The sequence below is a fragment of the Pan paniscus genome, chromosome 18 (assembly GCF_029289425.2).
Source record: "Pan paniscus chromosome 18, NHGRI_mPanPan1-v2.0_pri, whole genome shotgun sequence".
Taxonomy (NCBI): Eukaryota; Metazoa; Chordata; class Mammalia; order Primates; family Hominidae; genus Pan; species Pan paniscus.
In genome coordinates this window covers 29,917,364-29,936,655 of record NC_073267.2, presented here as the reverse complement: position 1 = coordinate 29,936,655, position 19,292 = coordinate 29,917,364, and the positions used below count along the sequence as shown (strand labels likewise).

General features: G+C 45.0%; 1 protein-coding gene across 1 annotated transcript in view; it reads left to right on the top strand.

Annotated features, from left to right (window-relative positions):
• Window positions 1-19,292, top strand: part of LOC117977932 (nuclear pore complex-interacting protein family member B8-like) — a 49,764-nt gene that overhangs the window by 18,390 nt on the left and 12,082 nt on the right. Inside the window, exon 5 of the mRNA XM_063597427.1 lies at window positions 10,870-11,278. Coding sequence (XP_063453497.1) covers window positions 11,159-11,278 — 120 coding nt within the window. The 5' untranslated portion in view covers window positions 10,870-11,158. The remainder of the gene's footprint in view (window positions 1-10,869; window positions 11,279-19,292) is intronic.

Below are 19,292 nucleotides of genomic sequence, written 5' to 3'. Positions count from 1 at the left end.
TCACTGTAACATCAACCTCCCAGGCTCAAGCAATCCTCTCACTTCAGCCTCCCACGTTGCTGGGATTACAGGCACACTCCACTACACCCAGCTAATTTTTTTGTATTATTTGTAGACATGGGGTTTCGCCACGTTGCCCAGGCTAGTCTGGAATTCCTGAGGTCAAGCTGTCTGCCCATCTCAGCCTCCCAAAGTGCTGGGATTGCAGGAGTGCACCACCACACCTGGCGTGAAACCCAGATTTTATTTATTTATTTATTCATTTTTTGAGATGGAGTCTTGCTCTATTGCCTAAGCTTGAGTGCAGTGGCGCGATCTTGGCTCACTGCAACCTCCACCTCCCTGGTTCAAGCGATTCTCCTGCCTCAGCCTCCCAAAGTGCTGGGATTACAGGCATGCAACACCACACCCAGCCTGAAACCCAGATTTTTAATATGAAATCAAAGTCTTCAAACCTTGTAGGTGTCATAAAAAGCACACTGAGGACCACTAGTTTGCAACTGCCAATCTAAAATATCATAGACATTATATCACTTTAACCATGAAAAAAAAAGTATGTGAGGCAGAAAATGGAAGCAACCATGCCTAATTTATTGTTGAATACTTTTTCCGTGCACCAAGAGCTTCCTTTGCACTAGCATCTGTAACTGTATCCAGAATGACACTGGTTTTCATAAAAGTGTTGATCCTCACACCTCTTTATAGTCTTGCACCTAGCACAGTGGAGTGAAACACTTTAAATAGCACTTGTTCCTTGAGTATATATGGAAAAAAGTGAAGTATTGATAAGTGTTCAGCTAATATGAGCAGCATCTCAGGAGTTTCCAGTTCTTGAATTACCAGGGAGTATTTTTACCATTTTCCGCCAGTGAAAGGCCTATTTTGAGAGACTTACCCTCCAAAATGAATGTATTAAGTCATGTTCCTTTTTTTTTTTTTTTTTTTTTTGAGACAGGGCCTTGCTCTGTTGCCCAGGCTGGAGTGCAGTAGCATGATAGTTACAGGAAAGGGGTCCCAATCTAGACCCCAAGATTTATTGGATCTTGTGCAAGAAAGAATTCAGGGTGATGCCACAGTGTGAAGTGAAAGCAAGTTTATTAAGAAAGTAAAGGAGGAGGGGCACGGTGGCTCACTCCTGTAATCCCAGCACTTTGGGAGGCCGAGACAGGTGGATCACGAGGTCAGGAGATCAAGACCATCCTGGTTAACACGGTGAAACCTCATCCCTACTAAAAATACAAAAAAATTAGCCAAGTGTGGTGGCGGGCGCCTGTAGTCCCACCTACTCTGGAGGCTGAGGCAGGAGAATGGGATGAACCCGGGAGGCGAAGCTTGCAGTAAGCCGAGATCGTGCCACTGCACTCCAGCCTGGGTGACAGAGGGAGACTCCATCTCAAAAAAAAAGAGAGAAAGTAAAGGAATAAAAGAATGGCTACCCCATAGATGGAGCAGCCGTGAGGGCTGCTGGTTGCCCATTTTTATGGTTATTTCTTGATGATATGCTAAACAAGGAGTGGATTTTTCATGCCTCCTCTTTTTAGACCATATAGGGTAACTTCTTGATGTTGCCGTGGCATTTGTAAACTGTCATGGTGCTGGTAGGAGTGTAGCAGGGAGGATGATGGGAGGTCAGTCTTGTCTCTATTTTGGTTTTGGTGGGTTTTGGCCAGCTCCTTCACTGCAACCTGTTTTATCAGCAAGGTCTTTATGACTGGTATTTTGTGCTGACCTTCTATGTCATCCTGTGACTTAGAATGCCTTAACCATCAGGGAATGCAGCCCAGTAGTTTCAGCCTCATTTTTCCCGGCTCCTATTTAAGATGGAGTTGCTCTGGTTCACACACCTCTGACATGATCTCTGCCCACTGCGGCTTCCACCTCCTGGGTTCAAGAGATCCTCCTGCCTCACCCTCCCAAGGTGCTGGGACTACAGGTGTGTGCCACCACGCTCAGCTAATTTTTGTATTTTTTGTAGAGACGGTGTTTTTCCATGTTGCCCAGGCTGGTCTCAAACTCCTGGGCTCAAGCAATCCTTCTGTCTCAGCCTCCCAAAGTACTGGGATTACAGGCATGTCCCACCATGCCCAGACTAATATTTACTTTTAATCAGACTAAGATAGGGTTACTACTTGAGTTGCTATGGCTCCAGCTGAAAGAAAGCCTGTGCAGTCATATCACGCATAAACATTTGCTTTATGCTAAAAATATGGTGGACCTGGCATTACAGCTATTACAAATCTCCTAAGGTGTCTCGGGTAGTGTATTAGTTACTTTTCATACTGCTATGAAGAAATACTTGAAACTGGGTAATTTATAAAGAAAAAGAGGTTTAATGTACTCACAGTTCCACAAGGCTGGAGAGGCCTCAGAATCATGGTGGAAGGCAAAGAAGGAGCAAAAAGGTATGTCTTACATGGCAGCAGGCAAGAGAGCACGTGCAGGGAAACTGCCCTTTATAAAACCATCAGATTTAGTGAGATGTATTCACTATCACGAGAACAGTATGGGAAAAACCTGCCCCCATGATTCGATTACCTCCTGCCGGGTCCCTCCCATGACACATGGGGATTATGGGAACTACAATTCAAGATGAAATTTGGGTGGGGATGCAGCCAAACCATATCGGGTAGCAACAACCTAGGGTCAGTTTTGCAGGTGGTAAAGCCATTTACCAAGATAGTTGTAGGTAAAGAAGGGCAGATTTATTAGAGAAATTATGAAAATATGTTGCAATGGGCAGCTCAGCAGAGAAGGGGCTACCTGCAAAGAGGCAAGGGCTGGAGGAAAGTTTTATAGGGTCCTGCTGAAGGGTGCTATGTGCGGAATGAGGTCATTGTGCCCGCAGGTTGTTTGTGATTAGCTGTCTCTAACAAATTGTTGATACAATAATTGTTCATTATTGTTCTCTACTTGGGGCTCTCCCCAACCTGGGGACCCTTCCTTATTGTTGCTTACTTATCAGGACTCCACATAAGGGTGTGGAAACTTCATTCATTCATATCTTCAACACAAATTGTAGGTAGCCTGTTTTTTAAAACATTTATTCAATAAATATTTAGTCCAAGCCAGTATTACTTATTACCTTCTCTACTACTTTATGGACTTTTAACTATCTCTGACACTATTCACTATTCTTCCACATTCTCTATTATTTATACCTATGGTAAAATTTGCCAGTTTGACCATACAACTAATACTTACAGGGAATATATAGAGTCTAGAAGAAAATATACAGGTCCTTGAAGGCTGCCCTGCCAACAAAACCATAATGCGGGAACAAACATCACAACTATGCCAAATAATCAATCCTACAATGTCCAAAATTTTACTTTAAAACTGGAATTTCCAGACTTCCTTTCTGCATTAACCAGTTTAACTAGACAGTAACGAAATATTCCTCCTACTTTATGCTGTGATCGTTTATTTATTTATTTATGTATTTATTTATTTATTTATTTGAGACAGAGTTTGGCTCTTGTTGCCCAGGCTGGAGTGCAGTGGCACGATCTCAGCTCACCACAACCTCCGCCTCCCAGGTACAAGCGATTCTCCTGCCTCAGCCTCCCGAGTAGCTGGGATTACAGGCATGTACCACCACGCCCGGGTAATTTTGTATTTTTAGTAGAGACGGGGGGTTTCTCCATGTTGGTCAGGCTGGTCTAGAACTCCTGACCTCAGGTGATACCCCTGCCTCAGCCTCCCAATGTGCTGGGATTACAGCTGTGAAGCCACCGCGCCCGGCTGCTGTGATAGTTGAGATGTAAACCAAAAATAAAATTCTAAGCCACCCAATCCGACTGAATGGACCCTTCCTGTTGACCAAGGACATTCCAAAGTAAACTGAAAAGACCAGCTTAGGCCATGATGGGAAGGGGAGGTGTCAACATGCCTCATTCTACCTTCCTCCCTCTGGAATCCAGACACAACTGACCAGCATTAACATTAAAACAGAGATCTTAAGCTGGGCACAGTGGCTCATGCCTGTAATCCCAGCACTTTGGGAGGCCAAGGTGGGATCACCTGAGGTCAGAAGTTCAAGACCAGCCTGGCCAGTATGGTGAAGCCATGTCTCTACTAAAAATACAAAATTAGCCGGACATTGTGGTGCACGTCTGTCATCCCAGCAAGGCAGGAGAATCACTTGAACCCAGGAAGCAGAGGTTGCAGTGAGCCAGGATCATGCCATTGCACTCCAGCCTGGTCAACGGAGCGAGACTCCGCCTCATTAAAAAAAAAATAAAATAAAATTAGCCGGGCGTGGTGGCGGGCACATGTAATCCCAGCTACTAGGGAGGCTGAGGCAGGAGAATGGTGTGAACCAGGGAGGCGGAGCTTGCAGTGAGCCGAGATTGTGCCACTGCACTCCAGCCTGGACAGAAATGCATTTCATAATGCATTTTAATTGCATTAGCAGTGATTTAATTTTTTTAGATGCTAAAACTTATGGGTGAAAGTGGATTAAATGTAGCCAAATGCAACATCAAAATCTTCAGGCACAAAAACCCATTAAGTTTTTCATACTCTCCAAAGATGAACCTAATTTCAAATGAAAGCTGCCTCCAGAATATATTGTTAAGCGTATTCTAGATATAATTCATTTTGGCAAACATACTTTAGAAATTCACATAACATTTTACTGTACTAAAAGTAAATTGCCCATGTAACAAAAAATATCTTTTCAGAACTTCAAATGAATTTTAAAGGTTGACTGATGGTCCTTGGAAGAGAAACAGTAAACAAATAAGGTTTGTAGCAATGATGTATGAGTTAGAAATTGCAGTTCCAGATGATCTCTTTATTAAAGAGACGATCTACACTTAATTTGGTCAACTGTTACGAACATAGTTCATGTTAAGTCTCCATTTAAATACAACCTGAAATACCAATTTTCTTTTCTTTCTTTTTTTTTTTTTTTTTTAAGACAGAGTCTTGCTCTGTTGCCCTTCCTGGTGTGCAGTGGCGTGATCTCGGCTCACTGCAACCTCCACCTCCTGGGCTTGAGCGATCCTACTGCCTCAGCCCCCCAAGTAGCTGGGAGGACAGGTGCAAGCCACGGCACTCAGCTAATTTTTGCATTTTTCGTAGAGATAGGGTTTCACCATGTTGCCCAATTTGGTCTCGAACTCCTGAGCTCAAGTGATCCGCCCGCCTTGGCCTCCCAAAGTGCTGGGATTACAGGCATGAGCCACCGTGCCTGGCCAGAAAATTGTAAACACACACAAACTCTCAAGTGGCCTAATTCCCTCTCACCAAACCAATGACAATACAGATAGAATAACTTGTGTTCATTTTTGTACAAACAAAAAAGATATAAATTGTGAATGATGCATGATTTTTAATTACAAGTAAACTGGGCAAATGCTTCTGCATTATTTAAAGCTAAAATGTGATCAGTGGAAACTTTCCTCTGTTAGTACTCTAATACTTTTTATATTTATCGGCTCACTACAACCTGTGCCTACCAGGTTCAAGCGATTCTCCTGTCTCAGCCACCTGAGTAGCCGAGACCACAGGCACGCACTACCACGTCCGGCTAATTTTGTATTTTTAATAGAGACAGGGTTTCACCATGTTGGCCATGCTGGTCTTGAACTCCTGACCTCAACCGATCCGCCTACCTTGGCCTCCCAAAGTTCTGGGATTACAAGCGTGAGCCACCGCGCCCAGCCTTATTATAATTGTTACTATTTAAATCTCTTTTCCTCTCTCCTTCAAGAGAGACCTCATCCCATTCAGTTGCATCCATTTATTTATTCATCTTCTGCCTCCTGGGCTCCAGAGATCCTCCAGCGTGAGTCTCCCAAGTAGCTGGGACTACAGGCTCACACCACCATGCTTGGCTAAATTTTGTAGGTTTTGGAGAGACAGGCTCTTGCCACGTTGCCTAGGCTGGTCTCAAACTCCTGGGCTCAGATGATCCACCTGCCTTCGCCTCCCAAAGCACTGGGACATGAGCCACCACGCCCAGCCGCAATTACTTTTACACAAAATGCAAACACTATTCTTCCATCATAAAAGTGATACCACAGCTTCTGTGAAGTTTTGCCAGGTAGTACTCATAATTACCTTGGGTAAACTTTTTGATGTTAAACTGTATCTTCTTCTTACGAGTTTTTCCATTGTATTAACTGCTTTTACAACAACACAAATAACAAGTTATTTTACAAACCATTTAGAAATTTCTGTACTATGGTCCCAGTAATGTAAAATATATTAATGCCTATTACATTCAGATAAATTATACACTTGGAAACCACATACTTATGACTTACAGAAACTTATATAAACAAATTATAGAAATTATATGCTCAATTTTTAGGTATATAGTCTTAAATTAAGCTTAAATATACATTCTCAAGATAAATTAACAGTTCAGGGCTTCACAACTTGAAATCTGTGGAAGATGACATTGGAGACAACAGAACTCTGGTGGAATTCTTAGATGGAATTTGCCGAAACTTTTTTTTTTTTTTTTCTGAGATGGAGTGTCGCTCTGTCGCCCAGGCTGGAGTGCAGTGGCGCAATCTCAGCTCACTGCAAGCTCTGCCTCCCGGGTTCACGCCATTCTTCTGCCTCAGCCTCCCGAGTAGCTGGGACTACAGGTGCCCACTGCCACGCCCGGCTAATTTTTTATATTTTTAGTAGAGATGGGGTTTTACTATGTTAGCCAGGATGGTCTCGATCTCCTGACCTTGTGATGCACCCGCCTTGGCCTCCCAAAGTGAAACTTTTCTTTAAAATAGAGATGGGATCTTGCTGTATTGCCCAGGCTGGTCTCAGACTCCTTGCCTTAAGCAGTCCTCCCACCTCAGCCTCCTAAAATGCTGGGATTACAAGCGTGAAGCATTACATCCAAGTGAAACTTCTTGAGATGGTTACATAATGTCTAAATCTGCTGGTGTAGAAGTTAGTAAAGTGTAGAACTGAATAAATATTAAATATTAGATCAAGTTTCTCATGTTTACCTTAACGTATAAAGATTTATCTTAAAGCACTGATTTTCACAAAATAACATCAGTGTGAAATTGGAAAAGAAGCCAAATATTTTATTTCATGTATCTGGGAAATGAGGTGCTTTAGTCAACTGAATCTGCCCAAAACTAAAAAGCATTAATTAAAAAGTACTTAACTCAGAAATTATAAAAATAGAAGACATCAATAAAACACATTCTACACAGAATACGCCAAACATACACTACTCTTTTTTGATAATAAAAAATGCATTTACTGAGCCAGTTGTGGTGGCTCACGCCTATAATCCCAGCACCTTGGAAGGCCAATGAGAGTGGATCAGTTGAGGCCAGGAGTTTGAGACCAGCCTGGCCAACATGGCGAAATGCCGTCGCTACTAAGAATACAAAAATGAGCCGGGCACGGTGGCACGCACCTGTAATCCCAGGTACTCTGAAGGATGAGGCAGGATAATTGTTTGAACTCAGGAGGTGGAGGTTGCAGTGAACCAAAATCATGCCACTGCACTCCAGCCTGGGTGACAGAGTGAGTCTCTGTCTCAAAAAAAAAAAAAAAGGAAAAGAAAAAAAGTCAGTTGCAGTGGCTCACGCCTGTAATCCCAGCACTTTGGGAGGCCGAGGCAGGCGGATTACAAGGTCAGGAGATCGAGACCACCCTGGCCAACATGGTGAAACCTCCTTTCTACTAAAAATGCAAAAATTAGGCTGGGCACGTGGCTCACACCTGTAATCCCAGCACTTTGGGAGGCCGAGGCGCGGAGATCACGAGATCAGGAGATTGAGACCATCCTGGCTAACACAGTGAAACCCTGTCTCTACTAAAAATACAAAAAATTAGCTGGACGTGGTGGCGGGCACCTGTAGTCCCAGCTACTTGGGAGGCTGAGGCAGGAGAATGGCGTGAACCCGGGAGGCAGAGTTTGCAGTGAGCCGAGATCCCACCACTGCACTCCAGCTTAGGCGACAGAGCCAGACTGTGTCTCAAAAACAGGAAAGAAAACAAAAGAAAATTTGGACTATTGCCAATTACAAATATTTTTAGAGAATAATTCAAAACAGTAACTGTGGATGATGGAAACAATAGTTATGATAAAAGTCTGATGAAACTTCCCAGTTCACAAGGAAATTTAATTACTTATGTGCAGCATTTTAAGACAGTAATCAGAATGATGACTGACAGCATCATATCAGGGCCACCAGACTTTTATAAATTTCATACAATCTTCAGAAATAATTAATAACTTTTTTTTTTTTAAGATAGATTCTACCTCTGTCACCCAGGCGGGAGTGCAGTGGCATGATCTCGGCTCACTGCAACCTCCGCCTCCTGGGTTCAAGCAATTCTCCTGTCTCAGCCTCCCGAGTAGCTGAGACTACAGGCATGTGCCACCAGGCATGGCTAATTTTTGTATTTTTAGTGGAGACAGGGTTTCACTCTATTAGGCTGGTCTGGAACTCCCGACCTCAGGTGATCCACCTGCCTTTGTCTCCCAAAGTGCTGGGATTACAGGCATGAGTGATGGTGCCCAGCCATTCATGACATGTTTGTACAAATATAACTTTAGCAAATATTTAGCATAACTATCAAAATTACAAATCATATTAAATTTGTATAAATGTATGCAATTTTTGGAACACGTATATCAACAACATACCCATAAATATAACTGAGATGAGATCTAATGTCACCTCACTTGACAGTGCCCTCCCATGCAGTATCACCACATTTGACAATGCCTGCCCATTTAATCTACCAAATAAATCGAATCACTTAATACCTCTACAAGATGAGAGATACATTCTTTAGACTCCCCAAGGGATGCACCTGAAAAAATCCCAAAGTTAGTTTTAAGCCAAAAAGACTTGATTTAGGATTTTGACACTGGAGAAACCCATCAAAGACGTCAAGTTTGAAAACACTTGATCAAAACAGAATCACAGGTCACTATTAAAAGAGTATTAATTTAACCAGAGACTTCCAAAGCAATACAGAAACTTACATGGATATAAAAACTTTAACCCTTTTAAAGGTCAGATTTGCTAAGTGATCAAAAGGGGTACTTGAATTGAATCGACACAGGAAGAGTGTGTACAGGGTTATGAGTGTAGGCAGATGGTTACTTTGGTCATATCTCCTGATTACACATGAGAATTTGCCACCTGATTACACATGAGAATGGCATCTTTACTCACCAGAAAGCCAGTATTATAGGAGGTGTAGGAGGCATTCTTGGACTTGAGACAAGAACATTGTTGTGTAGAAATTTCATTGACTGTGTTAAAATTATTCTCCATGGGCTGGAGAACACATAACATGGCCTTTAGAATGAGACGGGCATTGATTGGATGCAAGGTCTCCACACTTACTAGCTGTGTGACATTGGACAGAGTGCTTCATCATTCCGAGACTCAGTTTTTAAAGGAAAAACAACTAACTACCTTGCAAGCTTGCTAGCAGGTTTAAGTGTAATAATGTGTGGGAATGACTGCACCATGACTAACACGTAGTGACGGCTTAATTAATGTTAACCCTTATCATTATCATATAAGAATGTGAGTTACATAAGAGAGGAATCCTGTCAGTTCGTTCTCTGCTGTGTCCCCAAGACCATGAATCATGGCTGGCATGTAGTAGGCATTTAATAATATATGTTCAACAAGTATTTGGCTGTCTTGGAGGGCAGAAAAGGAGGTGGGGAAGATTTTTAAATAACGTTTTTTAAAAAGTCACATTGTCCTACAATACCGATTTTTCTTGCATATTTAGGAAATTGAGGGTTTTTTCCTAAAACATGCGGACATATGGGAAATAGGATGCAACATTTGCACTAATGTTTCAGACACAGTTAGAGGTTTCCAAGAGATTTTGTGCTGGGGAGGCTGCTTGCTACAAGCTCCCAAAGCTCTGGGAGGACATAGTATTCATTCCTCCCTCAGCAGAAGCGGTGAGGCAAGAAGCTCTGGGGAGCACCCAGCCTTGGACTTTTAGCATAGTGTGTCAGGTCTTCATAGTTTGGGCCCAGGGCACAGAGAAGTCACAGCTCTCTGGCATCCTGTGACCTTTACCCTCTTTGCCAAGGGAAAATGTGGCCCACCAAAGCAAGAAACTTGAGGGCATGGGTCACCCCAGCCCTGGCATCTGCCCAGAGCCTGAGAAGGAAGGAACAATGATCCTCCAGCTACCTCACGGGGCTGGCACAGGTGACCACTGCCCTGGCATCACCCAGCTGTGTCCGGCAGCCTGAACCCCATCTGTGGGGATGTGAGGAGGAAAACACAAAAGTCCTTAGGTGAACACTGAGAAGGCAGATGCAGCAGAAACCTCCAGGCCAGAACTACCCAGTCTTGGACCTATGGTGGAGATAGAGCATAGCTGGCGATCATGTGTACTTACACTCTAAGGTCACCTGGTTGCACTATGGCCTCATCTGTGGCTCTGAAAATGAAGATTTGGAAGGAGATCATCACAGCTAATGTTTAACAAGCCCTTCCTGTGTGCCAAATCATTCACCCCTCACCACAACTGAATGAGCTAAGGATTCTCATTATATATAGTTTATGGAGAGGGAAGTGCAGACATAAAGAGGTGAATTATCTTACCCAGATCACACAGCTGATAAGTGGTGGAGGCAGAATAGAATCTAAACAGTGTGGCTCCGGAGCCCACATGCATTGATTCGACAAGTGTTTATTGAGCACCTGCCACGGACAAGGCCGTGTGTGATTAAATAGGGTTATAATTAGTAATATAAAAATGAGAAATCACTAATGCTTTTTAGACTTAACATTTTCTTTTTTTGTAGGTTTCAGGCACAGAACTGTATATCCAATAATAGTGAAATGGATCCCACTAATTATGACAGAAATGATACATTTAAATGACTTGGATGTTTTATAGGTATGATCTCGTGAAACCTTGAGAGAAACTGAATGACGAATGAAACTATTGTTCCTGTTTCACACAGAAGAAAACTGAGGTTAAAAGGGGTAAAGTAATTTTGCATGGCATGAAGTAGAAATTCAAAGTACAGGAATTTGAACTTGCTTCTGTCCTTTTCTGAAGCCCCCATGCTCTTGACCACTATAGACTCAAACATCACCTTGTTTTTCCACTCATTCAACAAACTTTTTTTCTTAATTGTCTAATAGGTTGGCACTCATCATGAGCCCCTGTTCTCATTCTGCAAATGGTGAAGCTCTCTATTGTCCTGACCCCACAGTTCCTGTCCCATGAGCAGGGCCAGCTCACCAAGGAACTGCAGCAGCACGTAAAGTCAGTGACATGCCCATGCGAGTACCTGAAGAAGGTGAGTGAGTGCAGACAGATGGGGCCTGGTGCCCTTGAGCAGTTCCCGGGTCTCAGCTGCCACACATCTCATAGCGGGTGATGCTGGGGGAAGCTTACGCAGTCACAGTACTGGCTTCTTCCTCTTTTTCTTTCCATACAAGTGGCTTAGGGATGGGGTAGAGTAGTTGACTTATTTGGATGAAAACCACTATCTTCTGTCAGAAACTCAAAAGGAATCATTGCTGGCATGGTAACCTAAAGAAAAACAACCAGACAAGTGCCCAACGACACTTAAAAAGGTTATTTATTATCTTGCCAAGTTTAGGCTGGGCATGGTGACTCATGCCTGTAATCCCAGCATTTTGGGAGGCTGAGGCTGGTGGATCACCTGAGGCCAGGACTTCGAGACCAGCCTGACCAATACGGCAAAACCTCGTCCCTACTAAAAATACAAAAATTAGCCAGGCATGGTGGTGTGAGCCTGTAGTCCCAGCTACTCAGGAGGCTGAGACAGGAGAATTGCTTAGATTCAGGAGGTGGAGGTTTTAGTGGGCCGAGATCACGCCATTGCACTCCAGACTGTGCGAAAGAGCGAGACTCTGTCAAAAAAAAAAAAAAAAATTATCCTGCAAAATTTGAAAAGGAAACTCAAATCAACAGCTTCTAAACTACTTTTTAACATGACTCATAATAAGAAATACATTCTATAGTACATATATATGTTCTATAATTTTGAATAAGAGAATTAACCACATCACATTTATTTTACAACATGTAATACATATTTTTTATTCTCCTTCATTTGTTTTGAATGCTCTGTGCAGTCTACAAAAAGTCCAATAGTAATAATTAAATTAGTCATTAAGTTGAACATTATCTTGTCTTTTAAAATGATAATCTCAAAAATGATCTTTTATTTTTGAGATTTATATAGATACACACACACACACACACACACACACACACACACATATACACACATATATATATATAGAGAGAGACAGAGTTACACTCTGTCGCCCAGGCTGGAGTGCAGTGGCACAATCTTGGCTCACTGCAACCTCCGTCTCCCGGGTTCAAGCAGTTCCTCTGCCTCAGCTTCTGAGTAGCTGGGACTACAGGTGTGCACCATCATGCCCAGCTAATTTTTGTATTCTTAGTAGAGATGGGGTTTCACCATATTGACCAGGCTCGTGTCAACTCCTGACCTCGTAATCTGCCCACCGTGGCCTCCCAAAGTGCTGGGACTATAGGTGTGAGCCACTGCACCCGGTCTAAGATAAAATTATTTTAACAATATACTATGAAGAGAAAAACACTGGCTATGAAAGAATATGCATAGTTTTACCCTGTTTAAAAATAAAGATTGAAAGAATACATATGCAAGTAAGTTTACTTTTATTTTTGGTAATACTTTACTGGATTATCTGAATATTGACAATCAGTATGCATCATGAAGCTACATGGCTAACATTGAGTACTCACTGTGTGTGCCAGGCCCTGGGTTCAATGCTCTACATGCACTTATATTTCATTTAATTCTCTCTGCAACCTGAGATGGTATAGGCACCTCATTTTACAGAGTTGAAACTGAGGCTCAGAGACTGAAAGTTAAGCCTGAGGTTACAGTCAATAAGAGGCAGAGCTGGAACTGAAACCTACGTGTGTCTGACCACCAGTTCATGTTCTGACGGCAGGCTAGTCTGCATCACAGAGTGTGGGGTAGATGGTGCATGCCTGCTAGGATGGGCTAGGTATCACTGTAGGTAAGAAACAGCCCCAAACGATGGAAATGTACACCACTGAAGGCTCTTTTCCTGCCCATGCTGCACATCCTCCATGGCTCTCCTGTGCCCTGTGCCCCACATGCCCTCATCCTGCCACGAGAATAAAGGAGCAGCCTCCATATGGGAGCTGTCAGCTGCTCTAAGAGATGAAGGAGAGGGTGGCCAGTCTCAATGGCTCCCAACTCTTTTGCCTCGAGGTGACACGCTTCACTTCCACTCACATCTCTTGGGTCAAAGCAAATCCCATGGGTACATCCACTTTCAAGTGGCCCAGGAGAGAACCTGAAATACTCGGTGGACTCCATTAAGGCCGTCATATGGTGTCAGCCTGCATGGGAGACTGTGGAGGGGCAGAGGAGGAGAGTGGGGAACTGACGGGAAATGACAGGAGGACTAAGTCACCGCAGATTTGCTTTATCCTCAGCCAGGTGGAGTTTGTCCCAGAGCTGCACAAAATCATCACCAGCATGATGAAACGGAGTAGACTTCAGAAAAAGCAGTTTGGTCAGATGTAATCAGCAGTGAACTCAGAATCAACTGAGTGACATTGAGTCAGTAAATCTCTGACTGTCTCAGTTACCCCATATGATAGTTCTGAGGATGGGAACATTGAGAGAGTTGATTTGGAAGGATATCAAGAGTAAAAATTCCAACATTTTAGTTCCTTTAAGTTAAATCCAGGCACTCTTTTTCCTGCAAGTCTCCTGTTCCTTTCAGATTGCACAGGTGAGAGTGCTCAGATTAGGGCTGGAGGTTGTAAACTATTGCTCCCACACTGACAGTGCCCCCATGTCGTGCATGTATTCTGTGCATTTTCCTGTGCTAAACACTCTCCCAAAACATCGTGGGGCCTGATTCTTCCTCTTTGTTCCAATGGCCCTGGGTGACTCAAGTGCCCATTCAATGACCAGGACACAGAGGTCTTAGAGAGATGCTCCATGAGGCCCCAGGTGCGAGCCTGTACCCTGCCGGAGCATGAGGCAAGGGACAGGGCATCGTCTGTGGGGATAGTGGGGGTAGTGGTCAGCCAGGCTTGGTGACTCTACTTGCTCACCAGATGATCCTACACCTGCCACCTCCGATGGATCCACTGCCTCTGTGCCTGCCTGTACTGCTGATGCTCCAGTGGATAACTCAGCATCCCAGCCTAGGCCCAATGCCACTGAAGATGGACCTGCCCCCTGGGGACCCAGGAGTCCTACCACTCAGCTGTCCCCAGGAGTGCCCAGACCCTCATTCTTATCCAGGACCTAGGAGCCCTACCCCTGGCCTTCCCTCATCAGCCGTAAATGATGATTTACTGCTGTTACCATCATCACTGCCTTCAGTGACCAAGGGCCTTCCAAGGTGCCAGCTCTGGAACGAAGGATGCCCTTGGGAGGTGATGACACTCAGGTACACGGGTGCTCAACAGATTGCTTCCTCCTATCCTCAGACAGTCTTTGCATGCTTGCAGCCATTGGCACTCCCATTGTATGGAAGGAAACCAGCCCAGGGTCACACAGCTGGTCAGCAGCAACATAGCTGGTCTCAAATCTAAGGTGCCTGGCCATGCCTCCATGAGGGACCGCCTGCAAGGGAGGTTGATCCTGGCTTTGGGGAGCCTTTCCTGGGCTGCACGAATAACCTCCATTGTTCGAGACCCCAAACTCTGCTCACATCTTCCTTTCCCTGTCTCTGCTTGGGCTATGATCACAGTGACTCTAGCAGCCCTTCATGGACATTATACTACACTCTGCCATTCACTGTTGCTCTAATCTGACTTCAACCCCCACTTACTTGGTCTCTCCTTTTACAACCAACAGAACCGAAATCTAGGGCTTTTTTTTTTTTTGAGACAGAATCTCATTCCATTCTGTCACCCAGGCTGGAGTGCAATGGTACGATCTCGGCTCACTGCAAACTCCGCCTCCCGGGTCCAAGGGATTGTCCTGCCTCAGCCTCCTGAGTAGCTGGGATTACAGGCGTGTGCCACCATGCCTGGCTAATTTTTGTATTTTTAGTAGAGACGGGGTTTCACCATGTTGGCCAGGCTGGTCTCGAACTCCTAACCTCGTGATCCGCCTGCCTCAGCCTCCCAAAGTGCTGGGATTACAGGCGTGAGCCACCATGCCCAGCCAAATCTAGGGCCAGAACGTGGCTGCAGCATATAAAAAGAATTGAATTCCATACTTTTGTTAACCCTGTTTTTTGTTTGTTTGTAGTTGTTGCTGTTTTTGAGACAGAGTCTCGCTCTGTCGCCTAGGCTGGAGTGCAGTGGTGCAATCTCGGCTCACTGCAGACTCTGCCTCCCGGGTTCAAACTATTCTCCTGCCTCAGCCTCCCAAGTAGGTGGGACTACAGGTGCCCACCACCACACCCGGCTAATTTTTGTGTTTTATTAGAGACAGGGTTTCACCATATTGGCCAGGCTGGTCTGGAACTCCTGACCTTGTGATCCGCCCACCTCGGCCTCCCAAAGTGCTGGGATTACAGGCGTGAGCCACCACACCCAGCCCCTCTTTTGTTTTTGTTTTGCTTGCTTCTTAGGGTTGTTTTTCTATTTATGGTAAAGGCATTGGCTTTCCATTTGTAGCATCAATAGAATATTTCCTGTTTACAATAACCTTATGTCATAGTAAATGGTAAAGGGATTTAAAGCAGTGGTTTTCAGCTGCCAGAGGCCTGAGAGAGTTTGGGCATACTCTGTGTGATCGGGCAGAAGGCCTGTGGGAAGTTTAGCAGAGGACAGGGCCAGGAAAGGTGATGGACAGTGGGGGTCTGTCCTGGTCACCAGGCCCCTGGGTCCTGCCCACCTGCTTGGAGCTCCCCACCCATCACACATGATGCTGCCAAGCCCTCTGGGTATTGTGGGCAAATACCTTAGGAGAGAAGCTGATGAACTTTGTTTCTTGAAATGCACAGATTCCTTGGACATCCCTGAGAGGTCAATCATGAAAGTCAACTTGGTTTTCTCCCCCTCATTTGGGTTCAGAATTTAAAGTCCACACACACAGGCAGTAAGATGATATAGATAAGGACATCATCACTCGGTTTCGGATGTTAAAATGTCTAGGTGGGTTAGGGGTGATTTGCGATCACACAACCTTGTGGCACAAAGAGGAATTCCCAGGCCAGAGGGAGACATTTTGTTGCCATGTTATGATCTTATCATTGAGTTGAAAGGCAATCTTGTTTCATTTTGGATTCTTTCTTATGTTTATGTCTTCTAAGGGCACTTTGAATTTCCAAGCAAATAATAATTTTGAATTAGCTTTTAATCATTGACTTCTAGCACAGTTATATGATCAGAAACATGCTGTGTGATTTGATTGCTCTCAAATATATTGAGATTTGCTGGAACAAAATAAGTCAGGTTAATTTTTGTAAATGTACCATGCATGCTTAAAATGAATGTATCTACATTTGTTCCTGAGATACAGGTTGATGGACGGATGGCTACATGGATGTGATGGAGATGGTTTACTATCGGGACCTTCCGCATCCTGCTGATGTTTTGTTGCTTAGGATATGAATGGCTGAGCGGAGGCTGTAAAACCTGGCACCCTGCTTGGGTATGAGGTTCTTCCTGCCATCCTGCCATCATTTGTTTTTTATGTTTTGTCACCAAAAGTGACCTTGAGGAGCCCTGGGAGCTCAGGAAGGAAGGAGCGCCCAGAAGCAGGGACAGGGAGCTGGTTGGGGAGGACCAGAAATCAGGTTTGTGAAGGTTCCAGAGAGGACCTGTCCTTGCGAGGAGTGTGGGAGACTGAGATGGGGGAGGGGTCATTGGAATGATGCGGGCGCTACTTGGCGTTGTCCATTGTGAGGCACCACCGGGGTCATCAGGGATTGGTGGAGAGGGAGTATAAAGCCCCAGGGTTGCCAAGGGAGGGCCCAGACCGAAGAAGGTTTGGTGGATAGCAGAACCTTTTTGTCTCCCTCTAATTGCTCCTAAGCCTCACGCTCCCTTGCCCCGCGTGTCCTGTTGCTTCCCTGATCTTCTCCGTGACCTGTAGCTAAACCTTCCACCAGCGCTTGAGAACTTAATTTGAACCGGATCCTTTCCCAGACCCCTTTCTTCTTCTCCTCCTCCTCCTCCTCCACCTCCTCCAGGTGCCCAACAGCCCCCTTCTCCTCCTTTCCCTTCCCTTACTTCCCCCCTTCCCCTCCCCTTCCTCTCCCCCTCCCCTCCCCCTCCCCAACTCAGATCCGGCCCCGGTCCCCGTCCCCTTCCCTCCCCCCTGCCCTAAGCCACCTCCACCTCTGTCCTGGCCGCCTCAGGGCGCCCTGAAAGGACCAGGACATGCGGCTGCGGTGGTGGCTCCTCTTTTGGCTCCTGCTGGGATTTATCAGCCATCATCCCACCCCTGTGAGTAGACGCTGGACCCGCGGGGTTTCTTCCTTTTTACTGGGCTGTGTCACGCGGCATGAAATTACACAGCTCAGGCCTGTAATCCCAGCACTTTAGGGGGCCGAGGTGGGCAGATCACTCGAGTCCAGGAGTTGAAGAGTAGCCAGGGCATCATAGCGAAACCCCATCTCTACAAAAAATTCCAAAAAAGATTAGTTGGGCCTGGTGGTGCGTACCTGTTATCCCAGTTACTGGAGAGGCTGAGGTGGGAGGATCGCTTGGGCCCAGGAGCTGGACGTTGCAGTGAGCCGAGATGGCCCCGCTGCACTCTTGTCTCTAACAAACAAAATGGACCAAAACAAAGTGAAATGTCATTTGATTTGTGTCATCTGGTTTGATGACTTTTTTTTTTTTTTTTTTAGACAGAGTCTCACTCTGTCGCCCAGGCTGGAGTGCAGTGGCAAGATCTCGGCTCACTGCAACCTCCGCTTCCGGGGTTCAAGCAATTGTCCTGCCTCAGCCTCCTGAGTAGCTCAGATTACAACGCCTGGCTAATTTTTGTATTTTTAGTAGAGATGGGGTTTCACCATGTTCGCCAGGATGGTCTCCATCTCTTGACCTCGTGATCTGCCTGCCTCGGCCTCCCAGTGCTGGGATTACGGGCGTGAGCCACCGCGCCTGGCCAAAATATATAACCTTAAGTGTAAGTTTACTAACTTTGGAAAGTACATACACCAGCATAAACCAACCCCCTTTCAAGATCTACATTATTTTATTTATTCATTTATTTTTTTGAGACAGTTCCTCCCTTGTTGCCCAGGCTGGAGTGCAATGGGGCAATATCAGCTCACCGCAACCTCTGCTTCCCAGGTTCGAGCGATTCTCCTGCCTCAGCCTCCCGAGTGGCTGGGATTACAGACATGTGCCACCACTCCCAGCTAATTTTGTATTTTTAGTAGAGATAGGGTTTCTCCATGTTGGTCAGGCTGGTTTTGAACTCCCGACCTCAGGTGATCCGCCCGCCTCAGCCTCCCAAAGCGTTGGGATTACAGGCGTGAACCACCGTGCCCAGCCAAGATCTACACTATTATGTCACCCCAGAAAGTGAACTCTCACTCTTCCCAGCCAGTCTCTTTCTTATCATAGGTTAGCTTGCTTATTCTGGAATTTCGCGTATACAGATGCATGCCATGCCATAGGTACTCTTTTGTGTCTGCTTTGTTCTGCTCAACACCATGTTTCTGAAATCATTACCATTGTTGTATGGTTCTCTAACTCCATCATTTCCATTTCAGACTCAGCATATGCTGAGTTCAACCTGATGAAGGGCTATCTCTGTTTAATTCACCATCTTGAAAGAAACATTTAAAATTGAGATGTTTTCAAGAATATATAGTTAAATCCTGAGGAATCGATGTAGAAATGTTATCACAAGCTGTCTGAACTTACTCAGGGGAAGTCTTCATCTTCACTCACATAAGAGTCTAATGGAATTAATATCAACAATCTTAGAGAAATCCCACACTATTCATGCCATTTTCATGATCTCCGCCTTGGTAATTTTTTTTTGAGACAGAGTCTCGCTCTGTCACCCAGGCTGAAGTGCAGTGGTGCGATCTCGGCTCACTGCAACCTCTGCCTCCCGGGTTCAAGTGATTCTTCTGCCTCAGCCTCCCAAGTAGCTGGAACTATAGGCGCGTGCCACCATGCCCGGCTAATTTTTTGTAATTTTAGTAGAGATGGGTTTCACCGTGTTAGCTAGGATGGTCTCAATCTCCTGATCTCATGGTCCACCCACCTCGGCTTCCCAAAGTGCTGGGATTGCAGGCGTGAGCCACCACGCCCGGCCCACCTTGTTAATTTTTAAGCACCAAAATTTGATACTTATTTGTGAATGAAGTAATCTCTTCATT